Here is a 22,089-nt window from a genome sequence, read left to right as displayed (position 1 = left end):
TTATGTTTAAAAAGCTGTGTTTTATTTTGTCTTTGGTGTTGCTTTATTCATTTTATTCACGGAACTTTGAACTCGTAACTGGAACAGCCCGGAAGCATTTTTTAGGTACACCCGGAACCAACGTTTGGTTCACGTTGGAGGGAGATTTAAGAGGCGCATGGACGGTGGTTTCTTTTCGTTAGCTTTTTTGTATTAACTCATTTAATTCACTTTTCTTGCCGTCATGGAATCTGAAAGCGACGTAAAAACGACGCCGAGAGGTTTTCGCTGTGTCCTGTGCGACGTCAACTTACCAAACCGTAAGCAACGCCACTAAGCTTTGTGTGTAGTCGCTAACTTTTACACAACAAAGTCTAAACTGTAAACATGCAAGTGTATCATAAAGGCCAAATAGTACACATCTATGTAACAGTATAGTTAGTAATGCAATCAACTCGATTGAGCTCTAGCTAAATGAAGTAACAAATGGAAATGTCTTAATTAATAAACATTTCCACAATGAAACGCAACAATATTATTTGTACGTATAGACAGAATTTATTATTAACCTAAGACAATTTTAGCAGTGGGACAGCTTCTTTACCCAATCAGATTTCAAATTGCCTCCAAGGCCCAACATTTTTCTGTCATCTGATTGATTGGTCACATCAAGCTGAGCTCGACCAAAATGAGTAAGATGACCAAAAAAATATTCTCATGTTATTAGATAACTATTGATTCTGAACTCCTGCAGATATTGCTTAATGATGCATTTTTTTTATAGTGTGTGTGTTTTTATTTGCGGTAGCTTTAAATCCTCATTTTAGGTACCAAATGTACGACACACAACGGAATTTTTTGGGGCTAACCCGCCACAGATATAGCAATATTATCCCCAAACCAATTGCATTGCATGTTAGCTGAGTTTCTCTGCATTTCTTCCTATGATTCCTGCCCGTGATCTGCTTTAGAGTCAAGTGTGGATCAGCACGTCAAAGGGCGAAAGCACCAAACGTTAAGCAATGTGCGAACCACCAGGAAGACCCAGGAGCAGCACAGCGTGTTCGTCAGTGGCATCAAACCGGACATCTCACAGGCTGACCTGGCTGACTACTTCCAGCAGTTTGGGACAGTTTCCGACGTTATCATGGACAAAGACAAGGTGAGGGGGACTGTATTTAATATGCCGCGAGTTAATTGTTTTTTTCCTTAAATCCTGCATTTTTGTGCCCCTCTGTATTTCCAGGGTGTGTTTGCCATTGTGCATTTCAGTGAGACAGAGAGCATTCAGGCGACCCTGTCTTGCATCGAGCACAAAATGAAAGGCCTCAAGCTTCGTGTCAAACCCCGCGAGAAGAAGGAATTCAAGTACATCCCCAAAAAGAAATGTGACCTACAGAATCTGCAGCAAGTTCTGGACCGCTTAAAACCCCAGCTCTGTCAGCTGCCATCTGTAAGTAAAGATACGATGCATATGAATGAAAATTTATTCGGCAAATTAAAAATTCAACATTGTCAAAAACAAATTCCATACATGAATATGCAACCAAAAGGGTGTAGGCAGAAGCAAAAGTTTTTCATTTCTGCGCCAATTCCAATTATAGGCCTATGGATAGGCCTATAATTGGAAAACAAATACTTGTCAACTGATTTATAAATTGGTATGACTTTAGCTATTTTTATTGATTTGGGGAATTTAACCACCATCACAGACTGATTGCAAATATAAACTAAAGGATTAATAATACAATCAGTTTTTTTCATGTCATATCCATTCCAATCAGTGGATTTTTCATTTATGAATTTGTAAACAATATTTATTTCTGCTTTATCGGTTTCGCTTACAAAAATTTAATGTACATTACTATTTATAATATTAATGTTCACCCCATCAGTGGTACTTGAAGGTTGAATGGAGTCGGTTTGTTTTCCCTGATGATGATATAATTTAGAGATTAACGTGGATAATTTCTATTCATTTTTTCCTTTTTGATGATTTCATTTGGGACTTTCCAGGTTATTTTGATACTTGTCTTATTATACTGCAGCAGTTTACTATAATATATTTTCTTACTATATCTCAAAATACTAATTAATTTAGTTTTAGAATTCTCATATTAATAGTCTGCTTTCTTTGTTCTAAGTTTGACAAATTCCTTAGAAAGAAAATTAGAAAAGCATTTTTTTAATCATTTTGTCATCCATGGCTTATTCGTGTATTTCTCTGACCTAAACAAAGCACTATTTACTAATTGCTTCTTCTTCTTTTTTTTATAGAATAAATATAGATTAAACTAAACAGCAGCTTTTACAGAAGACATATGCACATTTCAAATGGAACGGGAAGTTATGACAGCCACGCTGAAAAATGTCAGGGTTTGCCACGAGAATAAAATGTCTTGTGTGGTTTCCTTCAGGTTAATGCTCAGATGGAGTACATTGAGAACCGCTTCCAACTTGGAGATACAGAGAAGGAGGCCCGGAACTTGCTGGTGCAACTCTTACAGGAGGTCTTTGTGGAGTTTTTTCCAGGTATGCACAATCCATACATCATTCTTCTTTACATTTTTAATTGGCAACCGAAAAATTCCTTTTATTTGTTTATTATTGTCTGAAAATGCTACTATGCTAGCTAATACTGATATTGATGAGCCAACATGCCAGGGTGATTTGTTTGTCTTGAATTATTTAACACCTGAATACAATTTTTTTTATGTAACTGATTGATTGTGTGCTAGCTGCGTAGTTTTGGGGCTTTCAACAACAACAAAATATCCTGCAAAAAAAAAGTAAACAGTCAAGAATAAACAATACATGTATTATTCAAACGTTCTTTCCTGTCATGTGTAACCCACAGACAGCCAAATTCTGCCGTTCGGCTCATCCGTCAACACGTTTGGTATACATTCCTGCGACCTGGACTTGGTTCTGGACTTGGAGAACACAAAAGTCTTCCAGGCCCGTGCCAAGCATACACCAGAGGTTCGACTTTATCGAAATGAGCTCGGTGTGCATTTTCCACTTTGGAATGATTTGCCTTCCTCTTAACCTCAGGCAGCTGAGTGCACGTCAGACGACGGCCGCTCCGAGGACTCCATCCTGTCGGACATCGACCTGGCCACAGCCTCGCCCGCCGAGATTCTGGACCTGGTGGCGGCCATCTTGAGGCGCTGCGTCCCCAGCGTGCACAAAGTCCACGTGGTCAGCAGTGCCCGCCTTCCCGTGGTCAAATTTCATCACCGTGAGCTCAACTTGCAGGGGGACATCACGGTTAACAACAGGTTGATTTGGATTATTATCCTTAATTTTTTTTGTTTCATGCTCTTTATGTATTTAATTTATTTAAAAACTGCTTTTCCGTAATCAGACTGGCGGTAAGGAACACCCGCTTCCTTCAGCTGTGTTCAGGGATCGAAGACAGACTGAGGCCTCTGGTGTACACAATACGCTATTGGGCCAAACAGAACCAACTGGCAGGTAAAATTTGAATTCAGTGAGAATTCTTAGTGGATTATAAGTGGATTATTATATTATAATATATTTTGTTTTGGTTGTATGTTGTTTCATGTTTCGGCCAGCAGATGTCAGTAGAAGCTCACTTCTTTACTTTCAGTTACATTTTCATTCATTTAGATGCCTAAAAAAAAGTTCCCCTTAATATTAATCATTTAAATATTTATGCTTGAAATGTTTCATACTTTAAAAAAAATGTTAAAACATTTTAACAGGTTTTTTACCTAATAACGATAGCCAATGAATGCCATGGTCCATCTGTCCATTTTTAAAAAGCAATTGTAGCCCTTGAGCACAAACCTTTGCCCATCCCTGATTTATAGCATTCATAAAAATTACAATATTCTCCTTTTGGAAGTGAAAAGTACAGACTACATCGAAATTTAAAGTCCAACTGAGAATTGTTCTTAACTGAAGAACATTATTACAGTCACTCTCATTTGACTTTGCTGATAATGTATTACTCCAGTAAAGTAAAATCTCTTATAAATAAAAGAAACACACAATTTGGATGGACCCTGCAGAAAATCCACTTCGAGCCTGTCAAATACACCGTGGCGTGTTATCTGTGTTGCAACACAAAAGGTAACCCGAGTGGCGCCGGTCCACTGCTCAACAACTATGCCCTGACGCTGCTCGTCATCTTCTTCCTGCAAAATTGTGACCCGCCCGTTCTCCCCACCGTGGACCGCTTGAAAGACATGGCCTGTAAGTGTTGATTCTCCCTGTAAAATAGTGAGCTAATCATGGTGATGTTACCTAAATGCAGGATAATTGTAGTTGAGAGGACTGTACTTGTCTGTTTCAGTATGTAAACAATACAATACTAATACAATATTTTCAACTAATATACTTGCAAATGTTTCTGCATTAAGGTAATTATGCTTGTTGACCTTGCAGGTGAGGAGGAGGAGTGTGTGATTGAGGGATGGAACTGCACCTTCCCCAGTCAGGCCATTGCGGTGCCCCCTAGTGGAAACACCCAAGGTCTATGTAAGTCTTTTTTTCTATGCCAGTGATTTTAAATTGCAATATTGAGGGAGGAGGGGGGGGGGGGGGGTAGCATTAGATACATTTTCAAAATGGCTCATCTTGAAAATGAATTCCGTTTTTTCTACCAGGCACCCTTTTGGCTGGTTTCTTCTCCTTTTACGCTAAGTTTGATTTTCCAAGTAGTGTCATATCTCTGAGGGAGGGGCGTGCAATCCCAATCACAGACTTCCTTTGTCACAAAGATAACGGGGAGGAAAAAAACACCAAGCCCCATCAGGATGGACCTAAGCTGGGCCCCCTCAATGTTTTGGACCCCTTTGAGCTTTCCCACAACGTGGCAGGGAACCTGAACGAGCGCTCCCAGAGATGCTTCCAGAAGGCGTGCCAGGAGGCCGAGAAGTACTGCCGCAGCCTCCAGTACCTGCGCAAGTCCACCAAGGGCAAGTCGTGGGGGCTGGTGCGTTTATTCACCCCCAACGGCGGAGTCGCGCAAACCAAATCGGACGAGCTGAACATCAGCATTCCTTTCAAACCTTCCTCGCTCCCCGAAGCCGTCCGCAGTCAGCTGCACGTGGCCGGAGACGATTTCCGGTCGGTGTGGTTTGAGAAGGTGTGCACTTCCGTGGAGCGAGTGTTTCAAAGTGTTCTCAGATGCGACCTCGCGTTCTCCTCGGGTTTCGGCGTTTCCGAGGAGTCGGCCGCCGACGTATCTGCGGAAATGGACACCAGCTCGGGCTCGCTCGACACGTCAGCAAACGATAGCGTGGGGTCCCCAACCAACGCCGCCGCGGCGGGCGTTAAGCGGCGTCTCTCTGCTGGCAGCGACACGTCCGTCTCCCCTCAAGGCAAAAAACCCAGGATGTCCAAAAGGGTCAAGCAGGAGCCCCCACACTGGCTGTGGGTGCAAAAACACCCCGTGTGGGCCGGCAGGAGGAAAGTAAGGCGCGAGCTAATCAAGGACACGGACATGCGGCCCGAAGGCAGCTGCATGGAGCTCGAGGCCCAAGTCACAGATCGCATCGTTGAGAAAGAAGAGGAGCTCAAGGAACCGCTGGAGATCAAGGTTCAGCCGCACATGTCGGGTGGGACGGAGAGCACAAAGGTCGAGTTGAGGTTGGAGCCGTGCCGCGACGGGGCTGGAGCTTTTCAGGACTTTGGTCATTTCCTAGAAGTTTTCCTACCCAAGATGGTGGAGTCGCTGCTGGAGAAAGAAGCAGGTGGCGGATAAAATAATACCTAATTAAGTTTTTGTTTTGAGTCACAACTGCAGATTGAACATTCAGAATGGGGCTTAGAGGAGCATTGTGTGTATCGGCTCGTCGTCTATACTTATGTTGTAAGGTGTCTACTGCAAACGTACTCACTCCTTGACTGGCCATTTTTCATATACACTACTCACAAAAGGCGATATTGGGCTTTCACGTCAAATTTCAGGATTGACCTTAAAATGCACGACAGTAAACCCCGCCTCCATGGCAGCTTCCAGACTCACAGTCCCACAATTTCACATATATACTGGATATAGTTGTTTTTTTGGTATGGTTAACTCTATTATGGTCTCACTCTTGCTTATATTGGGTGTAAATCCACTCTCGCTCACCACTGGTCTCTTGGTCTGGTGGTCTCCCTTTCTTTCTCTTTTTTTGTTTTGTTTAGTTTGAGATGGTGTAAATTTGAAAAAGTAATTAAAATAGGATTTTATACCTATTGAACGTCATCTGCTGTAATCCTGCTTTTTAAGCCTACAGAAAGTGAAAGTGACGACTAAGTTAATTTGAAAAGTACATCATTTTGTACGCTTATGTATATTGAAAGTCGATAAGTTTGGGAAAAGCGAGTTTGTTTTCTGTATACATAGATTGGTACTCTGTTATACAGTTTGGGCTGGGTTATAAAAAAAAAAAAAGAATAATCAATATCAAATTGATTTTCCGTTTCAAGCCTGATGTTGATTCATAAAACCGTGAATCGATCATTTTAATATCTCTTTTCCCCCAAAAAATCATAAGAAAATTTGAATTTTAAAGGCCACATTTTTTGTATCTTACTGTTTTCTTGAAATTTACTGTTCACATGAATTTAAGTGTTTTCTTACATTTGTGAAAAACCTGACGACAAATCTGAATCTTTTTAGTTTATATTTACAATTATTGAATTAGTATTATGAAAATATTTTTCATCTCATCCTTGCTGATGTCAATGTTGTCATTTAAACAGTTACTGCCTCTGCAACATTTAATTGGGAGTTTATGTTTGTAGAGTTTCCATTATGTCCTTAATATTTAAAGTTGTGATGTTCCATAATTATTCAATGTGGGATTGAAGAGGCACTTAAACTCATTTTTTTTGTTCCTATTAACAAAACAAAACTGAAAAGCAATGGCCAGTCGAAGAGTTTGTACATTTTACACCATCGGTTTATGTGCGAGTTGCCAGGATGTTTTTTTTTTTTAACTTAAATTGTCAACATTTGTTGATAGAGGTTTGCATTTCCTTGTTTGGCCAACTGTTAAGTTTGAGAGGTGGCTTGATTTTTTAAATTTTATTATTTTTTTGTGCATTTCTTTTGATAGAAGTAACACTCTCTAATCATGATGGCTCTGAAGGGAAATCTAATGTGAAGCAGTCTCAAAAATAATTAAACATCTGTAAGGTATTAGTGACGTCTGACTTTATAAAGCCGTTGATTGGTCGATGATTGCTACTTTTACATTGTGTGGACAGGCTCTGCCAGTGCCAATGAGCTCGGCCGCTCATGCAACACAGACAAATGAGAGTAATTGGATGTATGAATTATGAACACAGGCAGACGTTTTTATTGCTGCAGGTGAGGGATGCCCAGACCTCCACCGTACTGATTAATGTCGTTCGTCTCACTTTTACCAAAGTGCAGACATGCAGCAACGTAAGGAAACGGATGCTGTTATTTACATTGGTGAATAAAAAGGCTTCAGTTGAAGAAAAAAAAATAATCGAAATAGGGTTAAAGCACTGTCACCACTTAAATATTATATATACACGCACTACTCTTAAAAAATGGGTTGTAAATGATTTGATTTAGGAAAAAAATAAGCTTCATAAATTCTCAATATTTTTCTGTTGATCTCTCTCAGGCAATGGTCACCTTAACTGTCCGCTTTCCCGCTCTGCCGCTTCCGGCTACTCTGATATTACCTTTCTTTGTGTTTCTTTGAAGCCACTATTGATATACGACCAATCCTACACGCTCGCACCTCTAAGCCAGACCGAGTCAAAGTGATTGATACCAAACTCTTGAGTGTTTGTTACAGATGGCCCAAAAACAAGGAAGTAGATATTAACCACCAAAGCTGATCCATTAAAAAAAAAGTCATTGAATTTCAGTCAGAATGTATCGATTTGCTGATTGGAATGAATGAAAGTCTAACCTATCCTCTCTGATCATATCCTTTGGATTAAATGGGTGGATTTGAGGCATATTTAAAACAGTTTTTTTGTTCCAAATATAAGTTTGGCTTTCTAACTACTTTCAATCTCGTTGTAGGCCAAAATTGGTTTGTGTCTTTGGCTTATGACCTGAGCTAGACTCAGCCCCCACCTGACGTCTAAAGATTTTAGATCTATCGAGGTTATCACTTTAGCACAATTCTCTTGACATGAATTACGTTTTTCCTATTCGTCATAGCTTTGGCGCTACCTTGTGGCATCTTAGGGCAGTAAAGAAACATGAATAGAAACCACCAATAAGTCGATTCACTGTTATTGGGTTATCCACTGTTTTGTGGAAAACACTACTTCACCTTTATATTTTTATGCAGGATCGTGAGTGGTCGGCGGCAACAATGAATACACAGAGACTTGATATGCTTTGCTAGAATAACCGTGTCTTTTATTCCCCGCAAACAGCAAATCAACATTTATACTGTGCTAGGATAATCGTACATTTTATCCCCCGCAAACAGTAATCAACACCTGCGCTATGCTAGAATGATTATCCCTTTCATTCCCCGCAAACAGCAACAGTCACAACTCGATTTGCTAGATTTCTTGTACCTTTTATTCCCCGCAAACAGCAATAATCACAACTTGCTTTGCTAGAATTATTGTACATTTTATTCCTCGCAAACAGCAATCAATACATTACAACGTTAAGCAGCATAATATGATGATCATCAGCGCTTACCTTGACACTAGACCGGAGAGCCTACGGTCCGAGTAGAACGAGCTACAAAACGGCTGGGCAATCATACGTGTTCCGCAGCTGACTCTGTCCGGACCATGTGCCGCTCCGTCTTTTAATTAGTTAGCGTGGGAAACCGGGCTAGCCAAGCCCTTTCTCAGACACTTTCGAAAGCATGTTTTGCAAAGCAGGGAAAATTGTAGTATATACAAGGGAAGAGTTCCCAGGCTGATCCCGCCCTTTATTTACAAATTGTTGGGCACCTGGATTCACACAACAATTCAGGACAACAACATATCCTTATATAAGAGGTTACATGAGGACATATCAAACCATGTTTTTTTCCCCTTCATCCACAAATAGTGATAACTATTGTGATCATAAAAATGTAAAGTTGAAATACTCTCTAAACCATATATGGTGTCCTGACTAGCGAAATTGAGAAACGCCCACCAAATCAAATCATCAACCTTTTTTTCCTGAAGCCTCTTAAGGCCCGTCACCTGCGTCATCCATCAGAGTTACCTGAAGCTGCCGGCCTGCTCATAAAAGCATCAGTACGTCGGGCCCGCCGCTGTAATTGGCCCGCTCTGCTTTCCAGCAAAAGACAAATGGTTCTTAGCGAGGGGGGCAGGCTTGAGTAGCCACGCTCCTCTTGGGACGCCAGAATCGCATGAGACGCTGCTATTTGGGAAAACAACTGACGTGTACAGACACTTTGCTTATGCCAGTAAATAGCCAGTGTCCATAACAAACTAGCCCAGGGAAATATGACTAGCTTTTCCCAGCGGTTGCGCCACGCTGACGCTCGGAGTATCCATTTAGACCACATATGTGGGCATGACTTAGCAGTTAGTCTTGCTATGACCCCAGTAAACAGACGTGGCTGTTTTACATATACCATTAAAAAAAATATATATCTAATTTAGTGTCTCATTGTACTGTGAAATGAAACCACCAAACAAACAGACTATACAGAGACTGCATAGCTCGTTGTTAGCCTACTGTCTACCGAGGAATCTCTTATCGATGTCATATTTTCCTCTGTGAAAATAGCTTCAAACATGTCTGACAACGGAATTGCCAGCACCATTTTTTACACTAACTAAAGACAAAAAAAAAAACTGTGCGTCCCATTCGAAAGGTCACACATCCTCCCTGCGTTACCCGCTGCTCAGGAACTCTTGGGGTAATGCTAGGTGCTAAGCTAGTTGCTAAGCGAGTTGCACAAGTCACTAATCCTCGCCTCCATGGGGACAAATAAGACACATTTCTGACAAATATCACTAAAAAAGGATGAGGACTAGCTAATCAAGTAGTGTTACCCCAAACGAGAAGAAATGATTGTAAAAAATGGAGAACACATGCTAACAAACAAGCTAAGGTAATGTTAAATGTAGCGTAGAAAAACACCGCAATAAGTACAGTACACTTTTACCAATTCAAATCAACACATTCACATTTTTTCAACATTTTATATCTATATTGTGACCATGGTTTATTTTTCTCCTCGTATCATATCTGGGGTTCCACATGGCTGACTGAAAAGCACTCTGCTCATATTAGTGGCTCACTGACAAGAGATAAGACTGAATAAAAACACATCATTTCCCCTTTTCCGCGCGTTTGACAGGAAGGAGTCGGATTTTCTCCCAGGAGATTGCACTTATACAGTACACTTGCATGTGTAAACTGCGCAAGTAGTGCATATATATATATATATATATATATATATATATATATACAGTATTAGGGGTGTTAGAAAAAATCGATTCGGCAATATATCGCGATATTACAGCGCGCAATTCTCGAATCGATTCGATATGCGGCCGAATCGATTTTTTAAAATACTTTTTTTTATGGGAATATTCAACAAAACGTCTTACTTAGGGTTAGGATTCACACATTAAGCATGGAAGAATGTTATATTAATGGAACATTAAGCCTTAATATTTTATTTCATTGCTGTTTAAACAAGAAACAGATTGTTTGTTAAAAACAGTGACTCAGTTATAAGCCTGAATTTTCAGATAAATAAATACATTGTCATACAAATCTTACAGTGCACATGTACAAGTTTACTGATTAGTATTTTCTAAATTTGAGTAAAAATAAATAAATCGTAATAATCAATTCATAGATTCGCATCGGGATTAATCGGAATCGAATCGTGACCTATGAATCGTGATACGAATCGCCAGGTACTAGGCAATTTACACCCCTAATATATATATATATATATAAAATTTGGAGTGGAACTTTGATGGCAAAGAAAAGGGTCAAATTTCGGACAAAACATCGCAAAGTTGGTGAAGTAACTGTTTGTGATCAAGTAAAGTTTGCCTCCTATTAGCACTTCTCTACAGGAGGGTTTTAACTAAGCGCTAGCGATCTGTGAAAAACTAAACTGTGGCCCTTTCCTCTTATCTGGACAGCTAATGAGTTTGTCCTGTGCACATCGTTGTTTCTTCCCATTGACTTTTATAGCACCGGAGAGTCAACGCTGAGATGTTGATTACTGGAGTAGAATTAAAATGTTCCGGAAAAGCCACCGTTAGAGCCTGGAAAAGGTTACAGCAGAATATGCTCATCCCGTTACTTAAAGGAGACTTATAATTTTATTTAAAAAAATCCATTTTCACTTCAATTGGTCTTTTTTTTTATGGCAAAATCATATTTTGAATGATGGTGCAATAATTGCTGAGAGATGGTCAGAGCAATCAATGCGTAATCTTAGAATCCACTTCCAGCCTTTTATAGCACGGGGGTGTACGCTTTAACTGCTTGTTTATTGCCGGCAGGAGGTCCACAGAGGCCACCAGTTGGGATTCATGCCCAAATCATATTGTGTTTTTGACAAGGGCTTTAGGGACACGCCAAATAAGAAACTTCTTGTTTTTTTCTTCATTATTCTATAAACAGCTCATGACGGTCACCGCATCTCAGGGGAGCCCCCCCCCCCCCCGGGACAACATGAACCACGAAAGAAGCTGACTCGACACAATATAATTTTACATGCTATTTTTAAAAACGATTATCGTTGACATGCGTGAACCGTAATGTGCTAGTGTTGTAGCGTTGCCTGCATCTTGCAAAATGGATGTTCCAAAATACATTAGCTATAAGTGTAGCCTGTTTGCTAACAAAGTCGTTATTTTCTAGGGGAAAGGAATTTTGTTAAGGGTGAAAAAAAAAATCATATAATTGTTCAAACAGGTTATATTAAGATTTTTTTTGGGGGGTGAAATTAATTTATGATATTGTTATTTTTAAATGAATATTTCAACGTGTATACCGATAATATGCTCAGAAATATACAGCAGATGAAGACCGCCTTAATAATACTAATTGTAACCTTACGAAAAAAGTGGCATCAGACATCTCTAAAATAAACTAACTTGACTAACGCAGTTCATTATTTTTCTCATAATAACTAAATTAATTGAAAATTGTGGAGAGTCAATGGTGTTTTGTAGCAAAATCACAAAGCGATGAAGCGAATTCATGAATTGTTTATACACAATTTGATCATTCTTCCTTACCACAATAATTAACATGTTATTGTAATGCCTCTGATGGCGCCAATCAACAGTGAGCATTAATATCTTTCTAATGGTTGAATTCGTACGGCATATTTTGTGTTGGATCCCATTAGAGGTGTACCACATTTGTCTCATCAAATCTACTGCAGTGATTACCACTAATCACTGCAGGATATTATCCAATTTCACTTAATTGGTCTGAAAATTATTATTCTTTTACTCCAAATGGTATGATAATATAAATGTAATATGAAATTATACAAATAATTGTATATCTTTGTCCCTCTATCTATGCCAGTAGCATATAGTGATAGGTGCAATTAACCTGTTTCCTCCTGTTGATAAAATAACTTTATGTTGAATTAAACCGGCACAGATTTCTCACTTGAGCATCTTAGCAGCATCTCTCCAACACGCCATGCAAATAAACCTCGTAAAATGTCACCGAGTGATCAAGCAATAAAAAAAAAATTAAAAAAAAGCAAATTGCGCATCGCTATCTTTGCTGCGAATGTAAACAGACGAACGCGCGCATAATGATAAGCGCGACTTCGCTTTTCGGCCGTCGTAACCTGAACAACAGACTGTGAAGATCTAAGATAAACTGGAGCTCCTGCAAAGGTCGTAAAAATAATAATCGACTAGTCTGACCACCTGAGAGAGATTTTCAGCGTGTGTGTGTGCTGGTTAAAGCCAGCCGGGTCTGACATCTAGTTGATTTAACTAATTTATTTATATATGTCTAGTGCACAACTCACACTGTATATATGTTTACAATTATAAATTGATGTATCCTACTGGGCCTTATACTTCCTTATGATTAATATGTTTGGTCTGCAGAACAGATTAGTCAATAAAACAATTCAGTCATCCGGTGTGCCAGCAATTAACTACTTTTAAAGTGTGTTTGTTTTGGTCTAGAAAAAATATAGACCCCCCCCCCCCCAAAAAAAAAATAAAAAGGCATGATCTAAGATTAAAGTCTTGGATTTTCGAGATTTAGGGTGGCACAATTTTATTAGAAAGTCCCATTCCGTTTTTATTTTCTTTCAGGAATAAATTGTGATTTTTTTTTTCTCTAAAGAATCTTTAATTTTTCTTCCTATCTTTCAAAAAATATATATTGTTAGTATTTTTAATTTTTTTTTAAATAATAAAGGCAAATTATTATTAGAATAAAAGGCCTGTCAAAGGGAATCTCCTCCCGTTACTTCAACATAGTTCCAAGGCGCACCAAAATTGGTCTTGAAGTAAAAAAAAAAAAAGAAGAAGAAAAAATATATATATTTTTTGAAATTAAAAGAGCCAAAATCTAAAAATAAGGGTAAAAATTTTTGAGAATTTTTTTAAAAATGTATTTATTTATTTTTGGGTGGTGAAACAATATTATTAAAAAGTCCCATTCTGTTTTGTTTTTTTTTAAGAATAAATTGTGAATTGTTCTAAAGAATGTTTTTTTTCTTCAAAACTTCCAACATAGTCCCAAGCCAATATATCACAAGATGGTGCCAAAACGAGACTATCTTTGACCCGAGCACACAAAAGCACATTTTCCAGTGAACAACAAAAGATAGGATCCCCCAAATATCCACAAATATGTGACTCCGCAAATACGCATCTATCATGTATTGTGAGATTTTCCTAATGTAAAATATGTGCGCTGGCACATTTCTTAAGTGCTGTAATAAATATTTCATATTGCTGATGTAAACTAGGTTGCTGATCAACTAAGCTTCAGGAAGTGCGTCATCTGAAAAAAACAAACAATTTGTGTTTTTTTCAGATCAATGCCTAGAAAAACTTGCCTTTACAAAGATAACTATTACTAAAACTTTTCCCAATATAATGAGCCTCTTGTGTAGCAAAAAAATATATTAAAAAAATCTAAAAATGATGACGTGCAACCCATAAGGAGAATAGTATTAATGAACGGATGATTCCCCGCTGCGTAATGCACTGATGCCTGACTTTCTTCCTGGCTGCCGGAGTAGCGGGAAAGTGAGAGGTGTGGTTTAGAGTTAGTCAGCAGCACGCGTCAGGTACGCCCGCCTCACTATAAAAGCCGGCAAACGGAGCAGAGGAGCAAAGTCAGGGCACCAGCACCGCGACACCAGCATCTTCATCTTCAACCATCCAGCCACACGAGACTTCCAACAAGTAGGTGGTCGGATAAGTATCTTGATATGATGGTGTATGCGGATCTTCGAATCAATTGTGTGAGCCAGGATTGTGTTGTTCCTCTTCCAAGGGTCAATCCGCCATGCTGAGACCGTGCATGATGATCGGCGCGCTTGTCCTGTGCCTGTTGGTGTTTTGGAGCAGCTTGGCCGACGCTTACCCTCCCAAACCCGAGAGTCCCGGCAGCAACGCCTCGCCGGAGGACTGGGCCAAGTACCAGACGGCTGTCAGGCATTATGTCAACCTCATCACCAGGCAGAGGTGAGGACTGCCGCACAGCATGCATGATTACATTTGTACTTTTGAGTAATTTCACTGTATAATATCGCCCCAAAATGTATTTGGAATTTCATTGAGGAAAAAAATAGCAACCCATCAAAAGTATGAAATTCATCCTTGTTTTGACTACACAAAATCCAGGTTGATAAATCACATTTTTAATGCAATCAATTGGAAGAAATCAATTTCCTCCAACAAAAACAACTACATTATGTTCCTCTACTTTTAACTCATTAACTGCCATTGACGGCTAGCGACGTCAAAAATTCATTTGAACTATTGCTATCACATTTTTTTCCACTTTTGTTAACAAGAGAAAAACATATTGTACATTTAGAACAGATATAAAATTTGTAGTCATGCGATTAATTACAAATAAAAAAATGTAATCATCTGACGCCCCTCATTTTTTAATTATATATATATTTTTTTTTAATTAGGAGCATCAGGCGATTACATTTTTTAATTGTAATTAATCACATGACTTAACTAGTTAACTCAAGAGTAATCACAAATTTAATATCTATTCTAAATGTACAATACATTTTTTTCTAGGTTTTCATACTGTTGTTAACAAAAGTGGGGAAAAAAATATGAAACTATTAGCAACAGTTCAAATGAATTTTTGACGTCTATAGCCGTCAATGGCAGTGAATGAGTTAAGGGTGCCCGCTCCAGTGACAAGACCCTCTCATGATGTATTATTTACTAACATTGCATGTTGGCTTTCTCATATCGGCGCCTGCCGCATGACCAATTTGTGATGAAGTGTCTCAGTCTAAAAGGTTAACAGCTCCCCGAACAAGTGCCTAATCTCATATTTCAGTTTTGCCAAACATTACATCACCAACTAAGTTAATAAAACTGGTCACACGAATACACCAGTACACAATAATAAAAAAAAAAGTACTGAGGGTGTTATTTAGTGCACAAGGCATCGTTTATCCTCCTGCTGTGTAAATACACAGCTTGGATTTGTCACATCACGCAGCTTTTACTCGTCAGTACCCGATTTCAGGAAAACAGACAAACTTGTTCGAACCAAGCAGTGAAAGAAAATGCAAATACTCTACTGCACTCCAGTATATCCTGTTATACATTTGATTTTGTCCAGATATGGGAAAAGGTCATCCCCTGAGCAGGCGATGGCGTGGCTGCTGTATGGTGCGGAGCCAAGTCAAGACTCTGAGCCACGGTGAGAGATCAAGATTCAAATAATACAGTAAATGGCGTCAAATATTCTAATATTCTAATTCAATTCAGTCCAATTTTGGTTAAACGGTGTTCATTACAGATTTTTAACTCATCATTTTATAAATGACTTTTACAGTTTATAGTAATTCCTGTAATGCCCTCGCATATGGGAAAGGGGAGCCACAGTCGATGCACTTTTCAGATGTTTATTGGACGCAGAGAGGACATTAATGTGACAGATGCTACAATGTGTGCAGTTTTATAAAATACCTTTTATGCTTTTTTTTCTTTTTTCTGGAGAGCTCATGTCATCCATCTCCAGAAAAAAAAAAAAAAAACTTTTATGCTTGCATTTTTTTTATTTTTATGTTTAATAGTAAATGTCTATATTTTTATTTTTTTTACAGTTTGGACTATAACAGTGGGTGGTAATGGACCCAATGCGTGACTCGCCCTCCAACAACAATCAAAAGCGCTGCGATTTCCTGGCGGGCCGACCTACAGCTAAATAATCAATTTCAATTTCTTGATATGCATGCATGTTTCTTGCTCTGTTTCGTGTTTCTCTTTGTACACCTCTGTGTTTTCTGGCCAACAATGTAAATAATTTGTATGAGGAGAATAACTTTACAATAAAGCAAATAATGGCATAAAAGTGTGAGTCGATATAGTTTTTATTCAAGGGTGGGCAAACGACTTTCTTTAATTACGGCCTGACAAAATCAGTTTCACATAAAGAACCGTGTTACCACTGTATTTGGCTAATTGGCTACTTGTACATTTCTTCAAATAAAATAAAATAATTAAATGTATTAGCGCCTCCAAGTGTACATACAGTATTGACCTAGTTGGGTGTAATGCAAGTTCTCGCCACTAGAGTTCGCTGTCTTACTAAGAGGCAGCTCATTAATTTCCGCTGACAATAGGTTCCGAATCACAGTCGACTCGCACTCCGGTGTGTGTTGTTCTACAATACCGTCACGTTTATTTTCCATCACCGAACCTTGAAGAAACGGGACGGCTTAAACCCTCAACGAAGTCATTTCTTCTTCTTAAAGGCAAGGTCTCGTTCAAAATAAGAAGCGCGTTGAGAGGGTTGCCGTTGGCGCCTGGAAGTAACTGCGCGGATTAACCGAGACCTGCCCGCCGCCACCAGCAGCACCGAGCCGAGCCGAGCGGCGTCCACAAGCCTCAGGGAAGCGGCAGGCGGATAAGGTGAGCGGGAAAAGCCCTTTCTCAAATTGAAGGAACGTCGAAGAGAAAAGCGGCCAGGCTGTCGTTGTTGCGTTTTTGTCATTTTTATGCGAGTGTTTATGTTTTACTGAACATAATTACCAATCATATGACGAGAAAATCCCTGTAATAAGTCTATAGCAAGACAAAAAAAAGCTACATTGAATTGATTACTTTGCATAAAAAGGCTAATTAGTGGCCATATTAAATATGTTTTGTGTTAGCATAATTGACCTCATAGCACCTGTGCAGTGACGTCAGCCGCCCCTAAACGTTTAAATGGTTAGTTTTTCCCTAACCCTAAACGTGAAATATATATACAATTACATTTGAATTGTATTAGTATTTAAAAAAATACAGTTTCTGAGATGTAAATGTCAGATGTACATTCATATTAAAATATTTTTGGGTTTTGTTTTTTAGGCGCTGGGGTGTACGCATGCGCACATGCAGGGCACGTGGTCAGTTGTTTAGGGGTGCGTTTGATAACATTAGCATCAGCAAAATTTAACATTTCTTTTAAAAATAGTGACAATGTCAATTTAAAGCTTTTTTTTCAGAAGCTTTTGGCTGTGTTACCTTTCAAGAAACACGTTTTGATTTGTTTCTTAAAGTAATTAATTTGTTGAGAAGGTGAATTTGAGGGTTTTGTTCAAAATTATTATTATGATTTTTTTTTTTTAAGGAAAATAAAAACAATTAATGGTCATTTCACGATGAGCGTTATGAATTACTTTCAATTGAACTATTAAAGTAAATAATAATCAATATAACTATGTATACTGTTAAACAGTGGATATAAAAACTGCACACTCCTATTCAATTAAATATATATTTTTTAATTACACCATTACTGAATGGGCGACAACCTATAAACAACTGAAATAATATGGCTCTCTTTGTTTAAAGGGATCATCAGTGAGGAGATACAAAGATGACCCTGTATCTTTTCCATAATTTTCATTTTAAAGACCTTTTGCCAGGACTAAAAATCATCAGTTTTTAATGTGGATCTTAGAGGATTAACTTAATTATTCTTAAAGTTGGCTCTGAAATCCCTGACTGAAACGTTATCATATTTCCATGACTTGTTACAAGTGTATTCTCAATACAGTACTTTAATAGTGTGTCTTTTACATCACATTCCCTCAAGAAGATTTAAATACATTAAATCAGGTTCAGTCACGGGGGGAACCTTTTTATAGTATCGTGTCCACAATCAGGACTATTTTGGCATTATTCATAACAATCGTCAGCATCGTCTGAACCTCATTCGTCACTGAAGAGTGAATCATCTCTGCAGGGTATTTACGTACTATACGCAGTTAAAAATAACATATGTACTTGTAGAAAATGCTAAAAATATGCATACACACACACACACTGAAACATCTCAGCAACTAATGGATGGTCTGTCGTGTGAACTTCCGTATTTGTTGGTTGGTGAATACACAAACTTCTCCTGGGGGGGATTCTCAGCATGTGCCTTGAGTCATACAGTGATATTATTCATTAGACATGACATGATTTTTTTATTATTAATTATGGATTCAATGTACTGTAAATCTAATCAACTCTGTAATTAAGATGGTCAAATCTTTAAATAGCATCAGCTTTAATTCCGTCCTCATTATTCTACGCCGTTTCCCTTGTTGCCATGGCAATGCATGGGGGGGGGGGTAGTGAGGAGCCGCTCACGGTTGTCTTGGAAACGGCAGTTTTCCTGTAAAGTAATGAGAGGAGTTGAACCTGTGGGAGCACGGGGTTATTTTTAGGCCTGACGCCAGGCTCCATATGTGGATTAAGACTTGTTTGGCCGCTCTTTTTGCGTGCGTGTTTACACGCTGCGGCATTGTGGGAACGGCTTGAGGCGGTCGTCATATGGACACCTGCGCTGGCCAATGTCATTGCGCAAGAATGTATTTAAAAATTTGAAAATATGTTCGTTAGTAGGGCTGAATGATTTTGAAAAATAATCTAATTGTCCTCTTCCCGTGTACATTTTCGCAAAAATAGAAGCGAAATATTAATCTGCATTACTATGGCCAATGTATTTATTATCGCCTTTGCGATTTGAAAATTGCATTATTCAGCTCTATCTGTTAGCTTCTGTTTGATGATGCACATTGTCATGCCTATTTGAACGGAATAGGGGTTGAGTAGTATTATCTGGTTTATCCTTATGACGTCAAAATGGTCAAGAATTGCCGATAATTATCGTGCATCCCTATTTAATATGCCGGTAGTCAATTGTAAAAAAAATAAATAAAAAAAATTCGTAGGGGTGTCCAATGCTCAAATTTTTGCTATTGTGCCGTGGCTTGGTCCTTAATAGCAAAATGACACTGATCACTAAAAGTTAGATATGTAAGTAGGCCTAAGCGGATTCAATGCTAATGGCGTGATCAACATTCCAGAACATGTCCGTGCCACAGCAGCTGCAGATGATGCAATGTTGTTTGCCACAAGCATAACTGAGCATAGCCAAGTTTGTGAAATTGACAAAATAGTAAAAGTCAAGACAAAGGTAGGTGACTGCTAAATGCTAACTGCTAACACTAGCCGTTAGCTACCTTGTGTAGGTCATCACCAATTAGCACATGGCTAACACATGTCACATTGTACTATTTTATTTATGTATTTATTTTTTGCCAGTGGTTTTAATTTATTTTTACGCTTTGCCAGTTAGCAATGTTATAAATGGAAAACTTGACAAAACTACTCCGTCATTGTAAAACACTGTGTAACAGAAACAATGAAATTCTTGACTTTACTACGATGTTGGCATTCATTACCGATATAAGCTACAGCCAGAGATGGGTAGCATTGTGCTACACTTTTGCATAAATTGTACTTGTCAGAGTAGTTTTAATGCATGGAGCATACTTTTTGCTTTTCTTTTTACTCTTTACTTTAACTTGAGTATTTTTATTTTTTTTTATGTTACTTTTAATACATTACATTTAGTCATGTTGCGCTCATGTATCTTACTACAGTGTATCCTACAGACTGACTAAAGAGGCAGCTCAATCTGTCTCACTACTTTTCTCAAGACTACTTTTTGATTGTAGCGCATGATTACAGCGATCAATGCCACCACTTAAAGCCAAAAAAAAAAAAAAAAACTGAAACCAACAGAGATGAAGCAATCATAATCCAATTCATTTGAACACAATGCCAAAAAGGAGGGATAAAAAAGCAGTTCACGAGCCCATTCTGTTCCAAATTCCCAACAAAGCTCTGCTGAAATCGGCTTTGGCTCCTGAGCTGCCATGTGGCCTCTGCATACTTTTAACAAGCTCTGTCATTTCCCAGTGCAAACACGGGATCCCGTGGGGCGGAACGCTAATATAGCAAATCCACATTGATCAATTTTAACAAAGCCCTTTCAGCATATGAGAATGTTTATTAACAATACGTGTAGTGTAAATACATGTTAAACCAAACCGTTTAGAAAACTGGAGAAAAACGGAAATTCCGTTGGTGTTCAGTGATGATGATGACCCAATCATTTAAAAGATTAATTTGAGGTTCATTTATTTACTTAAGTGTGACCCTGTAGTGACATTGCGGAGGCTGCCGTAGCACTGCATCTACCATGGCAAGACATTGTCTTAGCAACCAGAAATTAGCATCTTCTCCTACTGGCATCTTAGTTCAACAGCTGTGTACTTTCTTCATCCCTGTTATTTAAACCGATTGGACCTCCCACTTGATGTGTTGCCGCAACTACCACAGTCTGTTTTTTTTCCTTCTTCTTCTTCTTCTAATCGCGTGACTATTGATTAGACTGTTTATATTCCTACAACCCCGTATCGCTATTTTAAGTGTGGATTTCGCCAGTGCCGCGTCACCTGACAAGCCAGTTTTGGATCGCCGGGTGTTCGTTCTCATGCTGCCTGATGTTAAATGGATCAATTAGAATCAACAGATCCTCTCTAAGCCAAACGTTGGCTGGCCTGCCCACTCACCGGCTCGTTCAATCTTTCCATCTGTTAGTAATATTCCCCCACGGACACAAGGGCAGTAACTGCAGGGATGTCTATTAATAGTTCCAAAGTGAGTTAGATAGCAGTTAGTGTGGGTGGGAGCTTGTTTGGACAGATTGAAAACACGATAGTTGTGACTGCCGTTATGGAAGCAAGGCCTTTGTTTTTGGTTGTCATGGCAAATAAGGTCTATATGCTAAGTTTTTTGTTTTGTTTTTTACATATTAACTGATATCATATGATCACTTTTTTTTTTTTGGGGTGGGGGGGGCTATTGGTCAGGCCTGAGGTGTGTGCAAAATTCCATGTGTTTTCAGTTCACGCATGTTTCGGCCATTAAAATCAGCATCATTTTTCATGGCCAACAGCGAATCGCCATGGCAACAACATTCGAAGAAGCTTTTTATCGTGAACATCTTTATGAAGCACCCAACATTTTAAGACGATTGGATATAATCTCTTAAGTGTTCTTTAAAGGAGCCAGATTTGAAAGAAAATTCAAAATGGCGGACTTCCTGTTTGAATTGTCATATGTCTCCAAGAGACTTTTTTTTGGTAGCGCTTCAATTCTCGTAGATCTTGGTGAAATATACAAGTAAGGCTGCTTTTGTTAAAATTTTCCACTTTAAAAAAATACTTGATAAGCAACAAAGTATTTTCCCTCAACCCAGGAGTCTCGTGTAGTACTCAGATTGACCTGTTAGAGGCAGTATAGTGCGGCATGGCTGTTTTGACAAATAGTTGTTAGCACACCTCACCTTACCGGCTAATCTTTTAGGATAATCTTTAGATCCATCCGATAATCAGGCCTTTGTTGACTTTGGTTGAAGGCTCACAATCGGCCAGATTATCTTGCTTTAGACATCACATCATCATTGGAGACGCATTATTACAGACAAATTATTCATGTGAGGATTTAAAAGCGGACCGCCAAGTGTTTCGCACATCTCATATTTATTTTCTGCAAAGTGCCTTCATGCTGGTGATTTTGATTTGCCAATCAATACATCAGTTTTGCCTTGAATGTTTC

General features: G+C 38.7%; 3 protein-coding genes across 3 annotated transcripts in view; all 3 read left to right on the top strand.

The window, feature by feature from the left end:
* The first annotated feature begins 115 nt into the window (after window positions 1-115).
* On the top strand, window positions 116-7,178 carry tut1 (terminal uridylyl transferase 1, U6 snRNA-specific). Its single transcript, XM_077549899.1, has 10 exons — window positions 116-299; window positions 951-1,141; window positions 1,226-1,432; window positions 2,397-2,511; window positions 2,837-2,961; window positions 3,034-3,260; window positions 3,347-3,456; window positions 4,078-4,200; window positions 4,393-4,485; window positions 4,614-7,178. Exons 1-10 carry the CDS (start codon window positions 224-226, stop codon window positions 5,711-5,713), a joined length of 2,367 nt encoding a protein of 788 aa, XP_077406025.1. The 5' UTR covers window positions 116-223; the 3' UTR covers window positions 5,714-7,178.
* A 6,731-nt stretch (window positions 7,179-13,909) lies between these two features.
* On the top strand, window positions 13,910-16,401 carry pyyb (peptide YYb). Its single transcript, XM_077549903.1, has 4 exons — window positions 13,910-14,343; window positions 14,435-14,625; window positions 15,758-15,838; window positions 16,245-16,401. The coding sequence occupies exons 2-4, from the start codon at window positions 14,447-14,449 to the stop codon at window positions 16,267-16,269; spliced, it is 285 nt and encodes a 94-aa protein (XP_077406029.1). The 5' UTR covers window positions 13,910-14,343; window positions 14,435-14,446; the 3' UTR covers window positions 16,270-16,401.
* Window positions 16,402-16,747: 346 nt separating this feature from the next.
* Window positions 16,748-22,089, top strand: part of mpp2b (MAGUK p55 scaffold protein 2b) — a 29,894-nt gene continuing 24,552 nt past the window's right edge. The window contains exon 1 of the transcript XR_013289123.1: window positions 16,748-17,052. The gene's annotated coding sequence lies outside the window, so the exon portion shown is untranslated. The remainder of the gene's footprint in view (window positions 17,053-22,089) is intronic.

This window comes from Vanacampus margaritifer, chromosome 18, assembly GCF_051991255.1.
Source record: "Vanacampus margaritifer isolate UIUO_Vmar chromosome 18, RoL_Vmar_1.0, whole genome shotgun sequence".
NCBI classification, from domain to species: Eukaryota; Metazoa; Chordata; class Actinopteri; order Syngnathiformes; family Syngnathidae; genus Vanacampus; species Vanacampus margaritifer.
Note: the sequence above shows the minus strand (reverse complement) of the source record. Positions and strands in the feature narration are given on the sequence as shown.

What these genes read in the sequence shown, in the direction of transcription:
- tut1 (XM_077549899.1), top strand. Translation starts at nt 224, where the DNA reads ATGGAATCTGAAAGCGACGTAAAAACGACGCCGAGAGGTTTTCGCTGT. An exon ending in CGACGTCAACTTACCAAACC is followed by an intron (nt 300 to 950) that starts GTAAGCAACGCC and finishes GATCTGCTTTAG; the next exon opens with AGTCAAGTGTGGATCAGCAC. An exon ending in TGGAAACACCCAAGGTCTAT is followed by an intron (nt 4,486 to 4,613) that starts GTAAGTCTTTTT and finishes TTTTTCTACCAG; the next exon opens with GCACCCTTTTGGCTGGTTTC.
- pyyb (XM_077549903.1), top strand. Translation starts at nt 14,447, where the DNA reads ATGCTGAGACCGTGCATGATGATCGGCGCGCTTGTCCTGTGCCTGTTG. An exon ending in AACCTCATCACCAGGCAGAG is followed by an intron (nt 14,626 to 15,757) that starts GTGAGGACTGCC and finishes GATTTTGTCCAG; the next exon opens with ATATGGGAAAAGGTCATCCC. An exon ending in AGTCAAGACTCTGAGCCACG is followed by an intron (nt 15,839 to 16,244) that starts GTGAGAGATCAA and finishes TTTTTTTTACAG; the next exon opens with TTTGGACTATAACAGTGGGT.